This window comes from Emys orbicularis, chromosome 4 (genome assembly GCF_028017835.1).
Source record: "Emys orbicularis isolate rEmyOrb1 chromosome 4, rEmyOrb1.hap1, whole genome shotgun sequence".
Taxonomy (NCBI): domain Eukaryota; kingdom Metazoa; phylum Chordata; order Testudines; family Emydidae; genus Emys; species Emys orbicularis.
The window spans coordinates 51,464,336-51,478,778 of record NC_088686.1 but is presented as its reverse complement, the minus strand read 5'-3'; the positions used below and the strand labels follow the sequence as shown (position 1 = coordinate 51,478,778).

General features: G+C 38.9%; 1 protein-coding gene across 1 annotated transcript in view; it reads left to right on the top strand.

Moving 5' to 3' along the window:
• SCFD1 (sec1 family domain containing 1) overlaps positions 1-11,330 on the top strand; it is a 151,860-nt gene extending 140,530 nt beyond the window's left edge. Inside the window, exons 23-25 of the mRNA XM_065402604.1 lie at positions 738-803; positions 9,716-9,784; positions 11,124-11,330. Coding sequence (XP_065258676.1) covers positions 738-803; positions 9,716-9,784; positions 11,124-11,147 — 159 coding nt within the window. The 3' untranslated portion in view covers positions 11,148-11,330. The remainder of the gene's footprint in view (positions 1-737; positions 804-9,715; positions 9,785-11,123) is intronic.
• Positions 11,331-14,443: the final 3,113 nt, after the last annotated feature.

The window sequence follows — 14,443 nt, the reverse complement described above, 5'->3', positions numbered from 1 at the left end:
ATAAAGTATTCAAATAATTTTGAACATTGAACAAATTAGTAAAAATCCATCAGTTCATGGATAATTCATGAATAGGGGGGAAAAGGCTAATAGTTCATCCACCTTTACAGTTTTCTTGAACATAGCCCAGAAAATGTTACTATTCTTAGGTGGTTTTTAGATTATTAAACCTTCTAATATTAAATGAGAATCTAAAAGAAAATAAAAAATGGTTAAAATATCTTAATAGTAACAGCAGTGTTAGAAGATAGAGCATCTTTATCAAATTAATTCTTAACCTTCCACCAGTGCCAAAACAATGATTAAAAATACTTCCACTAATGGTTATCTCAGTAAAAATTAGTAACTCATAATACTAAGAGTATTCCATTTTCTTCTATAAAGAAGTATTTGAAACGTCAAAAGCTTCTGAAAAGCTAAATTAGATAAGGAAAAGTTTACAGCCCTGTTTTGTGTTTGAAGCCAGTGGTTTTCTGTCCCCTAAATGATCGTAATTGCAGTATTGGTAATTCAAGTAATATCCTTAGTAATAGATCCGTTAAGTAGAATTAGGTTTGTAAGATTAACAGGTGGCCCAGATTATTTATTGTTGTTTGCTTTTGAAAACTCCATGTTAAAAAAAAAGTTGCTGTTTAATAAAACTGGTTTACATCTTATTTTTTTTATTAAACTCCATATACTATAGGAATTTGATTGCATATTCTAATTATCTCCTCTTCTATGTGTTTGTATTTTAGGCAATTGTTTTTGTAGTTGGAGGAGGCAACTACATTGAATATCAAAATCTTGTTGACTACATAAAGGTTAAGTACATTTTGCCAATTATATCCTATAATTAATTGATTATAACCAATTATAGCCTATGTAACTTATCTTTTCAATCTTGTAGGAGCTTGTTATATTAAGTTCAGCTGAAATGCTTATGTTTATATACAACCTGAAAAAAATTATGTAGAAAAAACATCAATAGCAAATTTGGTTTTTGGTCTTGAAATGGTGAATGCATATTAGCTCTGACTGCAGTTTTGTTATCACTAAACTTGCAATATAGCTGAGAGTTAGACTACTATATTACATTCCAAATTGTTTCACCTTAGAGTAATGTTTTACATGATAGAGAAATTGAAATCTGTAAATGTAGATGTGATGAATTGATCATTAACCTCATTTCTCTTTGCTGTTCAGGAGCAAGGAAAAAGTATTTTCTAGATAAAATGTTGACCTCATCACTCTTTACAGATGAAAAGGCTCAAAGAGTAACTGTAATTGTAGAGGAATTACTCAAATATACATTGCAGGCAATGTCAAGATTTCTTCTCAACTGACTGTTGAACATCATCATGGGTGCTTTGAGTCACAGTGTAGTTTTCATTTACAACACATCACCACTAAAATAATATTTGCTGCCTAGTAATTGTCAGAAACATCCAGGGAACAGAGATCTTTAGACATAACTGTACTGCCCTGTCAAATAGCTTTGATACTGTCAACTTTGCTAGTCACTAGGAAATATGAAGCTCTAAGTAAAAGACCCTGAATTATATGAAATCATCATATAATATGGTTGGAGTATTCTGTGTAGGACATATCCAATCCCCATCACATTTGATACTATTTCACAACATTGTTTGATTAATTTTGATTGATAGTAGTTAGATAAAGCAGTTGTCACCACCTATGAGTAAAGATTAGATGCTACTCAGGAATATCCTTCAGTAACTTTAATCTGCATGCGTCGAAAGCTCTTATTAGCAAACTGCTCTTCGTGCATGACTCTGCACTTGTAGTCTACTCGGAGCAAGGCCAGCAGATAATGGCATCTTGTTTTACAACAGCCTCATTTTGGTGTGACAGTTAATGTTTCAAATGCTGAATATATTGCAAACACCAAACAGGCTGTTGAAACACACATCAGGATTAACAGTATAACAGAAAGTGTGGTGACATATACCCACCTTGGAAGAATCTTGACTAAAAAACCTATTGAAGTAATTTACCTAGAAAGCTTTATTGGATTGTTTGCATGATTGTGTGCAAGCAGCATGACATTTGGCTTTGCCAAAGAACAAACTGTATAGTATAGTAGTGCTTTCCATCTGTACTATATGCTGTAAAGACATGGACTAGCTTTCAGTTGCTTGAGGTTGGAAAAGAGAAATTTTTTTAAAAAGTAACAGTACTGGTTCATGTTTGACTGCTGGAATACAGGCAATGCTGTTGAATGTGCATCTCAACTGGACAAGTAATGCCCTACAAGTTGTTGAGAAACAAACACCAGAACAACTAGTCTTTGGTGAACTAGTTGGTGGTAAACGGACATAAGGTGAATAAAGGAAATATTTTGAAGACACTAAAAAGAATGTCAGGATACTATAAACGACAGTTATAATAAATGGCAAATGAAGCTGTTTGAGGATAACTTCATCTTTGGAGTGAAGAGCCTGGACTCCTTCAGAAGGTTAGCAAGGTGGTTCTTTGTGGTATAACATAAACTTAACTGACTCATTTTACATAAGACGTCTTGAATGGGCAAAGCAGATCTTTAGGACTCAGCCCAGTCACTTTCTGCAGAACTAGTGCACATAGTGATTAGTTTACCAATGCATTGTGTTCAAGGCTGTCTTCTCAAAAAGAAGCTAGAAACTAGTTTTCAAATAAAAGCTGAGATTCTCCTATATATTTCTACTTACCTCAAATCAAGGGGAGGAGGCGCCACAACTAGGGGGTTTGCTCTGAAGGCTTTGAAAGAAAATAAACTGTGTATATTTTCCTCTTAGCTGATTGCTGAAGCCCGGCTAATACCAAAACTGCCAGGCCAACTACTGCTGCCAATCACTGGAGGGATTTGGGAGCAGTTGCTTCCCTGAGAGATTGCTTGTTTCAAACCATGCTTAAGTCAATCTGCTGAGAGGATTGGGCTGCTGGCAGAAACTTCATTTTAGACACTTCAGTTTAAAGCAGTAAATGGGAACCCATCAAGTGAAGATCGCCACAAATGCTCTGAGACACTGTTCTGTATGGTTATCAAATGAAAACGTGTTAAAGAGCAATCAGCAATCTTGAAAGGTAGAGTAGATTCTTAGAGATACACAGCATGTCAATCCACAGATCCTGTACACCCCTCTGCACCACCCCACCCCAAAAAAAGACAACTCATTTGAAAGGTGATGAGACAAATCAAGTACTCAAATCAGGTTTTCAGCTATTAACCCCTCATAACTGTGAGACTTTCCAGCCATTTTGGTGAATATTGTTGATTGCTATAAACACAACATTATGTGTAGTTACCTTCATTTTCAAGAAGGAGATATAATTAGTAGGATGAACCAATGTTCTATTACTAAAGCTGCTGTTGGTGTGAATGTTTTGTTTTCTGTGTAATTCAGTACTGCATAGTAAAAGATGACCCAGATGCTTGTAGTAAATTGCACAGACCTCTCCAAAAGAAGACCAGAGTATTGTTGCCCATTTCAACAATATATTTTTATGGTTTCTCAAGACTGTGGAAAAACTATGGACTTTAGCTATGCACAGGTCCTAGGCAACCAAGCAAAAGATTAGTGTTCCTTCCCTTAGCAGGCAGTATCTCAGAAAACTTCTGAGAATGACTTCACGACACATTAAGCGGAGGTGGGAAAGGGTGTTGTCTGGCTTGTTGGGAAAGGTGTGTGGCCGCTTTAAGAGCTAGAAAGCCAGAAAGTGACTCGCAGTGCAGCTTCAGACTTGGTCAACATGGGGACCCCACAGGTGACCAGAAGAGAGGGAGGACTATTTAGGTCCACCCTCATGCAGGAAAAGCCCTCTGTGACCTTGACCAGGCAGAGTAACACCCACCCTCCCACCCAGAGATGTAGTTTATCATGATCCTCTGTGGGCATTACACTAGTAACTCCTTTCTTTGGGGGCTGGGAAGGAATTTTTCCCTCACTGCCAGATTGGCCAAGGGCAAGGAGGGGGGGTTTCAGCTTACCCAGAACAAGGAGGGCCTAGGTGGGGTGAACATGAAATGGGGGTTAGACTACAATGTCACAAATCATTATGTCAGTGTGGGGCAGATGTCCAGTGCAGGTACTCTGTAGGGAAGGGATACAGTGATCAGATAAAATGAATTGGTAAGGATTTAGGGAGGTATTCTTTAAAGGAGTGGAAATGGGGTTCGGGCTTCCCATGGCTGGTACAGCAGGGAGCCAACCCACCCCCATTTATAGCCTCCCTTACTCCTTATTTGGGGGGAGGACTGGCAAAGTCCCAGCAGCAGGTTAGCTGGATACCAGGATGAGTAAAAAGGGAGGGCTGACAGCAGTTCCCTCATCCTTAGTATATGTAAATTATTTTGGAATTACCTGCACTGTACACATTTATCTGTCGGAGTACCCCCAGACATGTAGGAATAAAGTTGCGGACTAATTAAACCAGTGGTTCTCAAACATTTGTATGCAAGACAAATCAGATTCCTGAAAGGGGTACAGTAGTCTGGAAAGGTTGAGAGCCACTGAATTAAACCACATCCATGTCTCCTGTCCTCCTTCCAGCATAGCCAGACAAGGATTGTTCATCTCTGAGGAGAGGATAGCTTTGCCTCGCTCATCTTCTGATTTGTCTGTAGCAGCATTAACTAAGCTTCAAAAGAAGGTTAAAATCAACCCTCGGGGATTAAGGAGAATCACAGTAATCTGATGCATATATGGAAATGGAAGAAAAGGTTGCATACGGTTAATTGGCATAAACACAGCTTTTTTCCTAGTATCTTTTTCAACATCATAAAAAAACAACTTGTGTTTTCTGTTGTAAAACTTTCTGGTCATAGGTTCTGCAGATTACTAGTCTTGATGATCTATTTAAAAGACAAAATTTTGTGCGTTGGGTATTCATAATAAAACTCTTACTCGTAAGCCATTTTAAGGTACTATATCCCTGTTTACAAGATTGAATGGCATTAAGTCTAAGTCCTTACCTCTGTCAAGGAGTATGCTGTATCACAGGAGCTTTAGAGCCAGTGTAGTTTTCCATATGACTTTACATTTAGATTTTGTTTGATTCCCATAAATGAGCTTGGAATTTAATCTGAAAATCAGTTAAGTTATTTTATACAGCTTGAAATACATCTCCAATAATTGTTTGCCTATAAAATCTTGATTTCAATGTCTCAACCAAGTACTGGATTTTAAATTAAGTACCTTGATCTTATATTTGATGATTAAACCACTGTGGTTAACTTTTTTAATATAAGCTTAATGTTTTATTTAAAATGATATATTTTTAGAAAATGTGTATGTTGGAGAGCTGAAGGATGACAGTTCTGTTCCATGGCAACTTTGGAGGTTTTGAAATGTTTCATTCTGCATTGGAATGAAAACAAAGCCTTATGTTTGTTTTTGAAAAAGCAAAATTGTCAAAATGTCCATTTCCCAGTCAAAATCTGAGCTGTTTGGTAAGGTGTGGATGTAGTCTGGTATTGAGGGCACTGGCCTGGGATGTCGGAGTCACAGGTTTAAGTCCCTGCACCTCCCTGATTCAGGGTTTTTCATCCTAGATTAATCAGACAGAGCAGGGACTTTGAACCAGGGTCTCCCATATCCCAGGCTAGTACCCTAAACATGAGGTTATAGAAAGATACTCTCTCTCTCTCTCTCTCTGCCTCTCCCTCTACCTTTACAACAAAAAACTTCATCAAAACTGATGTCTGTGTGAAAAATCTCAGCTTTGATAGATCAGCATACAGTATGACAACTTTATTTTACTGAAAATGTTCTGATTAGCTCTACTGTATGTTCATTCAAACAGATACTGCATTGCTAAATACATTTTGTATGTTTAAAGAACTACAGCCAGACTCAAGCAATATTTGAACAAAATTAGGAGTAAATTTTCCAGATTGCACTTGCACAATTACCCGTGTGTGTACATGTCTTATTTAAGGTGCTCTGAATGCAAAACAAATGAAGTTACGCAAGCAGTTTAGTGTCTATGCAAATTAGACCTCAAATAGTCCCACTTGCCATCACAGTTTTGAAGATTTTGACCCTAATATTTTGTTAGAATCCTATTCAAATCCTGTATAAAAACCATTTATTTCTTTCCAATATTCCAAATTGTGTATGTAAATGGAAGTATTATTCTATAAGACTTTCTTCTTCTAATCTTCTGTCTGATTCATTCATTGATACCTCAGTCTAATATTTATAGAATCAGAACTCATCAGCACAGAAGAAATGTTGATGTCCCAAACCCAAGACTGTGGCACCACTGGCAGCATGACAACCCTAATTTTAAACAAGTGTGCTTTGATGTTCTTCGGCTAAATAAAGTAGATGTTTGCATGCTGGAACCTTTTGTCCAGCAGGACCCTCAGAGGGGAGGCACTTGCACCTCATGCCTGTAACCTGGCAGCGTCGCCCCGACCCCCCTCAGTTCCTTTTTACTGCCTTTCAGGTATAGTCAGAGCTCTGTGTGTCTGTTGCTACAACCTCACAAATTTATAGCCCAACCTCCTCACACAGGATCATGGCTGCACCCTGCTCCAGTGATCAGCTCTCTGCACCTTGCGGCGTGGCCGCTGCATGGCTTAGAGAGGAAGGAGGGTGTTGTTTGGAGGCTGTCCAATAGGTCCTACTTAACAGCAGGAGACCTTCCATTAGAATGATCTACAGGGCAAAGTGGAAGAGGTTTTCTGCATGGTTCTTGGCCCATCAGTCCCATCTGACGGAGGCTTCCATCCAGGACATCCTGTAGCACCTTCAGGAATCAGGCCAAATATTGGCATTTCATCCCCCTGTTCAAGGGAAATATGTTTTCTCAAAACAAAATTCTTGAGAGGTTTCTTCCGCCTGCTTACTCCAGTCAGAGAGGTGGCCCCTTTGTGGGACCTGAACATGGTTTTAGCAGCTATAATGGGGCCTCCATTTGAGCCCCTTGCTTCCTGCCGGCTGCCCCTCTTCTCTCCGAAGACTGCATTCTTGATAGCTATTACCTGTGCCAGAAGGGTATAAGAGTTGTAGGTCCTGATGGCTGGGCAGTTCTCCAGGGACAAGGTGATGCTTCGGCCACACCAAAGTTTGTATCCAGGGTGGTGTCTCTAGTGTGCTTTGATGTTTGTCAGTTTCACCTGAACCAAGTGATGTATCTACCTATATTTTTCCCCAAGCCACATTCCTCCCTGGAGGAGCAACACCTCCATATGCTAGATGTTAGATGCTGTCTGAACAGGACTGAAAAATTTCGTGTTTTGCCTCATCTGTTCGTATCATATTCAGACCGCATGAAGGGACAAGTGGTCTCTGCGCAGACCATCGCTAGATGGACAACGTTTTGCATCGTTACATATGAGATGGCATTGGCTATGCCTCAGCAGATACGGATGCATTTGATGAGAGCACAAGCAACATCAGCGGCATTCCTTAATGGCATTTCCATATTGGACATTTGTAGTGCGGACACTTGGTTGTCTGTACACACATTAATGGACCATTATGCAATCACTGCTTCTTCCAGAACAGACGCTAACGTTAGAAGAGCAGTCCTACGATCTTTGCTTAGGTAGACTCTGGATATTCGGTGCAAAGGAACGGGGGGGGCGGGCGTTCAGGGTGGCGCTGCCTCATATAGCCAGGGGAGGTGCTACGGGCATGAGCGCCACCCTTCTACGGGTACTGCTAGGCAAAAGACTGCGGCGCGCGCACACGCCTACTTGGAATACAAGTCTACATCACATCTCAAAGAACCGTGGTTACAAGTAGACGTTTCTTTTTGAAAGCTAGATCAATAGCACTAAACTCACAGGTCTTGTAGTTCTCTATGGAACGGAAACTACATAGGGTAGAAGCCGTGCAAATTTCGTTGCAGTGCTTCACCAATGATCCACAACTCTTCCTTCTTAGAGACTATATCTGGAGTAATCAGTTCTCCAGAGCTATTAATCTTTTATTCTTTGGTAAGAATGCCCTTTTTGGAAATGTTTATGATGTGGGCATATGTCTGTAAGGAACTGGATTGAAACCCAAACTCATCTCAAAAAAGCCACCAAACAGCTTTCAAATAGCAATAAATTTGATGACAATGTCAGTGATCAGACTAGTGAACTATATTTCAGCTAATGACGAGAGTTTAAAAGGTTCTTCATTCCATTATCTTCATTACTATAAGACTTGCAGTGCCCCAAAGGACAAGTTTTCTGTTTGCAGACATGCAAATACACATTGAATGCCCAGTGTCTTTAACTAATTAACTTTCTCTGGAAGACATATTTTATCATCTCCCTCCCTTTAAAAAAACGATAACATGTTTTAGCAAGGTGCCAGGCTGTGTGGCTGTTTGGCAGACCACTCTTTCTTCCGACAGCCAGTGTAGACCTACACGTTTTCATGGGTGGGAGACAACATGATGAGTTAAACCCCTCCTCATTGTCACTGTAAACAGGTTATAAAGTGAGGAAAAGCAAAATAACATCAACACAGTTATTTGGAAGTATTGGAGGATCTCAAATCTGCACTTGTGGGTCTACTTTTTGAAGGGATTTGGTTAACAGTTTAATACTGGAAATATTTTCTCATTGTTTCTATATTTCGTATACATCTTATATTAGCATTTTGGAGATGAAAGAATCAGGATGGTTTTTCAGACTTAGAAACTATTAGGAAAATATTGCTGGAACAAAAACAATTTGTAGTCACTGCAAACTGAAAATGTTTTATCCAAAGTTACTATATTTAATTGAGCAAGTAGTAGTGTAGTAGATTGGCATGAGTGTAATACCTCTGTTTTTGGGTAAGGGATTTTATCGTCAATGTACTGTTGTATTAGACTTTTCCCTGTCATGCAATGGGCTGTAGATTGGGGGTTTTAGGCTTTACTGTAATACAAATAATAATGCATTGCTACCATTCCTATAACAATGCCTTATAATATTATAAAACAAGGATGTATGGTTTTTCTATGAGAGCTCGGGAGGAAGCCCATCGAATGGAGATTTTATATCCTTTTAAAAGTTGTAACAAAGGACTGACAATTAGATACTGAGCTCGTCTATATGGGAAGCTGGTCCTGATAAACTGGTCCTGATCACATCCCTGTGTGGATGTTCTTATTCCAGAATAAGAAGGCTTTATACCAATTTTGCTTAGTACATTTTGGAAGTGGATTCATTTTAGGGCTTGTCTACATGGGAACACTAAGGAAAATTAATAAAATTAACTTTTAAAGTTAAATTGCATTAACCCCCATGACTATGCTCTTATTCAGAATTAAAAGGGCCTTAATTTGGATTACTTTAATTCTTAAATTTACACCTTTTAGGCCCTATGTAGATAAAACCTAATTCAGAATAAGGCCCTCTTATTCCAGAATAAGATCATCTAGACAGGAAGTTATTCCAAAATATCTCTTCTGCTTTAAATTCACACCTTACGTTAATCCAAATTAATTTTTCAGTAGACAAGCCCTCTATTTAATTGATTTGTGTGTGTGAAGAATGCCTCATTTTTCACTGCTTTCTGACTTGTCCCATCATTTCCCCATTTCTTCCACTTAATCAACGTTGTTTATTTTCTTGTGAGGCATTTACTTTTCCTACCTGATCAGCAACATAGGTTTTATACTAGAAGAACAAGTTCCTCTCATGATCTCTGACTGCTAAAGTTATTGTTTTGTACACAACTAGTTAATCACCCACATTGTTGTTTTATTAAAACTGATCTCTCCTTATCTTTTCTTTGCACAGGGCAAACAAGGCAAACATGTCTTATATGGCTGCAGTGAACTTTTTAATGCTGCACAGTTTATAAAACAGGTAAGTTACCACAAGTATCATTTTAAACTTTCAATACTTTGAGTTAATTGCCTTAATATCCCATCGATTTTATTGGATTCAGTTGTAGAAATTGAACTATTTTAAACACTTTAATACAGATTGAAATATAGATCAACTGGTAAAAGTTTAAAAAAAAAAAAATCTAATAAAATTTAAGAGGCCTGAGTTGTAAATGGGTATTTAGCAAGTGCACATATAACAGATGAATATGGTTTGTAATCAAGTATGCTTTAATTAAATGTCTCCAAGTAACATAAACTGTTATGGAGAAGATGGATTGATTTCACAGAACTCCTCCAAATTCGCATGTCAATCCATATTAGCTGTTGAAATACCCCAGCAGGGTAAATACCTCCATCTGACACTGTTTTGAAAGCTTTGGCTTAAGCTTTTCACGTTTAGGCTTTGTCTATACTACCAGGGTAAGTCGACCTAAGTTACACTACTCCAGCTACATGAATAACGTAACTGGAGTCAAGGTAGCTTAGGTCGATTACCCCGGTGTCTACACCACGCTGCGTTGATGGGAGATGCCCATCAACTTACTTTACTCTTCTTGTTCCGGTGGAGTTGACCAAAGAGTGATCTGCAGTTGATTTAGCGGGTCTTTACTAGACCTGTTAAATTGACAACCTCCCCCCCCCCCCCCCCCCCGCTGCATCGATCGCAGCAGCGTCGATCCCCGGTAACTGTAGACATGGCCTAAGTGCCTGACCTTGAGAGTGCTACACCCATGAACTGCAGTGGGAGTTGCAGGTCCCCCATACCTTTTGGAATAAGCCCTTAAATGACAGTGAGACTTAATTAACAGTAATATCAATTTCTCCACACTCCTTTCCAACGATATACAACTGCTCAGCCTAGTTGACACTGTTGAGCATTTCTTAGCACTGCAGTGCCTCCCATCACCTATATTTCTTCCTTTGTTAGTCCTTTCATGGTAGTTAAAGCAAATCAATTGGTATTTAAATACATCTGGCAGAACTAAGCACATTCTTACTTCATAGGGATGAGAGTACTTAGTGTACACTATTAAGCCGACAGCTCTGTACTCAACTGTGTGACTATAGATTTTTCTTTTTATGAAAGATTGGCTTTGTTTAGTAGACATTCCAGAGCTGTTCATATTTTATTATCAGGACAAAATAAATCAGTGCTTTTTATACCTTACACTTTTCTCTTAACTAGCATTCTTTCATTTGTAAACAGCAACCAAATATTGTAAAAAAACAAAGTTTGCTCTTTAAACTGAATTATTGGGCTAAAAAATAATGCTGGCAATGTGATTTTTTTTTTTCTTTTGCCTCTTTGTATTTAGCTGTCCCAACTTGGGCAGAAATAGGACCGAAAAACACCATTATTTGAAACTACCTGGCAATTTGGAAGTGTGAAGAAAAAGATCATGACAACAATCAGATGACACCTTCATATCTATAACCTTGTTATAACATTAAAACTTAAACCGTTCCATTAATCTGATAATTTTGAAGGAAGGCCTGTACTTAACATAGTGTATATGAATAACATTTCAGAAAATAAAACTTAATCTATATTCTGTCTGCTGCAACATTTCTGTCGTTGGTGCATTTTACATTTTTAGATTGCAAATGTAATTGTGGTATGTTTGGGACTTGAGTGCAATAGAAAGTGTATATGCAAGGCCTACATGCAGATAATAGCATTTATCAGGTACCATATGTATCCCTTAGTTCTTGTTACAGTAACTGACACAATCGTTTTAAGAGAATTAATTGAATTAATTAAGAGAAAATTGCTTAACTTGAAGAAATATGTTCTCCTATTGAAAGCCAGACCATCTAAATGTATGTTAGAAAATGGAAGAAGACAAAACTGCATTTTTAGGCCTGTATGTTTATCAGGGGAAAATTCTAGTAACAATGTCACAAGACTGGGAAATAGCAAAAATCATAAGAACCTCATGGATATGTTTTGTAGAACCCAAACTAATTTTTCAGAACCAGCTATAAATGATCAATGTTTTTAAGCATTTCATAAGAACATAAGAATTGCCATAGTGAATCAGTGGTCCATCTCGACTACTGTCCCCTCTCCTACAGTGGCCTGAACCAGATATTTCAGAAGAAGGTGCAACAAGTTCTTCAGAAAGTATGTGTTCCTAACCTGTGATAGAGATCAGCTTGAACATTGAAATATGTGAATTTCCAAAACTGTAATATTTCTTCTAACTTCAGATATTCTTGTCATCCACATAAATACCCAGTTCTTTTTTTAATTTTAGACTCAATATTTTGTACCAAAGGGTTCTGCTGGCTAATTGTGCCGTGTATAAAAAATAGGGCTGTTGATTAATTGCAGTTAACTCACGTGATTAACTCAAAAAAATTAATCACGGTTAAAAAATTAATCACGATTAATCAGTTTTAATTGCACTGTTAAACAATAGAGTACCAATTGAAATGTATTAAATATCTGTGGATAATTTTCTACATTTTCAAATATATTGATTTCAATTAGAACACAGAATACAAAGTGTACAGTGCTCATTTTATATTATTATATTTGATTACAAATATTTACACTGTAAAAATGATAAAAGAAATAGTATTTTTCAATTCACCTCATACAAATACTGTAGTGCATTCTTTTTTGTGAAAGTACAATTTACAAATATAGATTTTTTTTGTTACTGAACTGTACTCCAAAACAAAACAATGTAAAACTTTAGAGCCTACAAGTCCACTCAGTCCTACTTCTTATTCAGCCAGTCGCTAAGACAAACAAGTTTGTTTACATTTACAGGAGATAATGCTGCCCACTTCAAATTTACAATGTCACCTGAAAATGAAAACAGGCATTTGCGTGGCAATTTTGTAGCGGTATTGCAAGGTATTTACGTGCCAGATGTGCTAAACATTCGTATTTCCCTTCATGCCTCTGCCACCATTCCAGAGGACATGCTGATGACACTCATTTAAAAAAAAATGTGTTTTTTAAAATTTGTAACTGAACTGCGTGGGGGAGAATTGTATGTCTCTGGCTCTGTTTTACCCACAGTCTGCAATATATTTCATGTAAAAAGCAACAGAGGGTTTTGTGGCACCTTTAAGACTAACAGAAGTATTGGGAGCATAAGCTTTCGTGGGTAAGAACCTCACTTCTTCAGATGCAAGTAATGGAAATCTCCAGAGGCAGGTATAAATCAGTATGGAGATAACGAGGTTAGTTCAATCAGGGAGGGTGAGGTGCTCTGCTAGCAGTAGAGGTGTGAACACCAAGGGAGGAGAAACTGCTTCTGTAGTTGGATAGCCATTCACAGTCTTTGTTTAATCCTGATCTGATGGTGTCAAATTTGCAAATGAACTGGAGCTCAGCAGTTTCTCTTTGGAGTCTGGTCCTGAAGTTTTTTTGCTGTAAGATGGCTACCTTAACATCTGCTATTGTGTGGCCAGGGAGGTTAAAGTGTTCTCCTACAGGTTTTTGTATATTGCCATTCCTGATATCTGACTTGTGTCCATTTATCCTCTTGCGTAGTGACTGTCCAGTTTGGCCAGTGTACATAGCAGAGGGGCATTGCTGGCACATGATGGCATATATAACATTGGTGGACGTGCAGGTGAATGAGCCGGTGATGTTGTAGCTGATCTGGTTAGGTCCTGTGATAGTGCTGCTGGTGTAGATATGTGCGCAGAGTTGGCATCGAGGTTTGTTGCATGGGTTGGTTCCTGAGTTAGAGTTGTTATGGTGCGGTGCGTGGTTGCTGGTGAGAATATGCTTAAGGTTGGCGGGTTGTCTGTGGGCGAGGACTGGCCTGCCTCCCAAGGTCTGTGAAAGTGAGGGATCATTGTCCAGGATGGGTTGTAGATCACTGATGATGCGTTGGAGAGGTTTAAGCTGAGGGCTGTAGGTGATGGCCAGTGGAGTTCTGTTGGTTTCTTTTTTGGGCCTGTCTTGTAGCAGGAGGCTTCTGGGTACACGTCTGGCTCTGTTGATTTGTTCCTTTATTTCCTTGTGTGGGTATCGTAGTTTTGAGAATGCTTGTTGAAGATCTTGTAGGTGTTGGTCTCTGTCTGAGGGGTTGGAGCAGATGCGGTTGTACCTCAGTGCTTGGCTGTAGACGATGGATCGTGTGGTGTGTCAGGGGTGGAAGCTGGAGGCATGAAGGTAGGCATAGCGGTCGGTGGGTTTTCGGTATAGGGTGGTGTTAACGTGGCCATTGCTTATTTGTACTGTGGTGTCCAGGAAGTGGACCTCCCGTGTAGATTGGTCCAGGCTGAGGTTGATGGTGGGGTGGAAGCTGTTGAAATCATGGTGGAATTCTTCCAGAGTCTCCTTCCCATGGGTCCAGATGATGAAGATGTCATCAATGTAGCGTAGGTAGAGAAGGGGCGTGAGTGGACGAGAGCTGAGGAAGCATTGTTCCAGGTCAGCCATAAAGATGTTGGCATATTGTGGGGCCATGCGGGTGCCCATAGCGGTGCCACTGGTCTGGAGGTATATATTGTCACCAAATTTGAAATAATTGTGCGTGAGGATAAAGTCACAGAACTCAGCAATAAGTTGTGCTGTGTCATCATCAGGGATACTGTTCCTGACAGCTTGTATTCCATCTGTGTGTGGGATGTTTGTGTAGAGAGCCTCTACATCCATGGTGGCTAG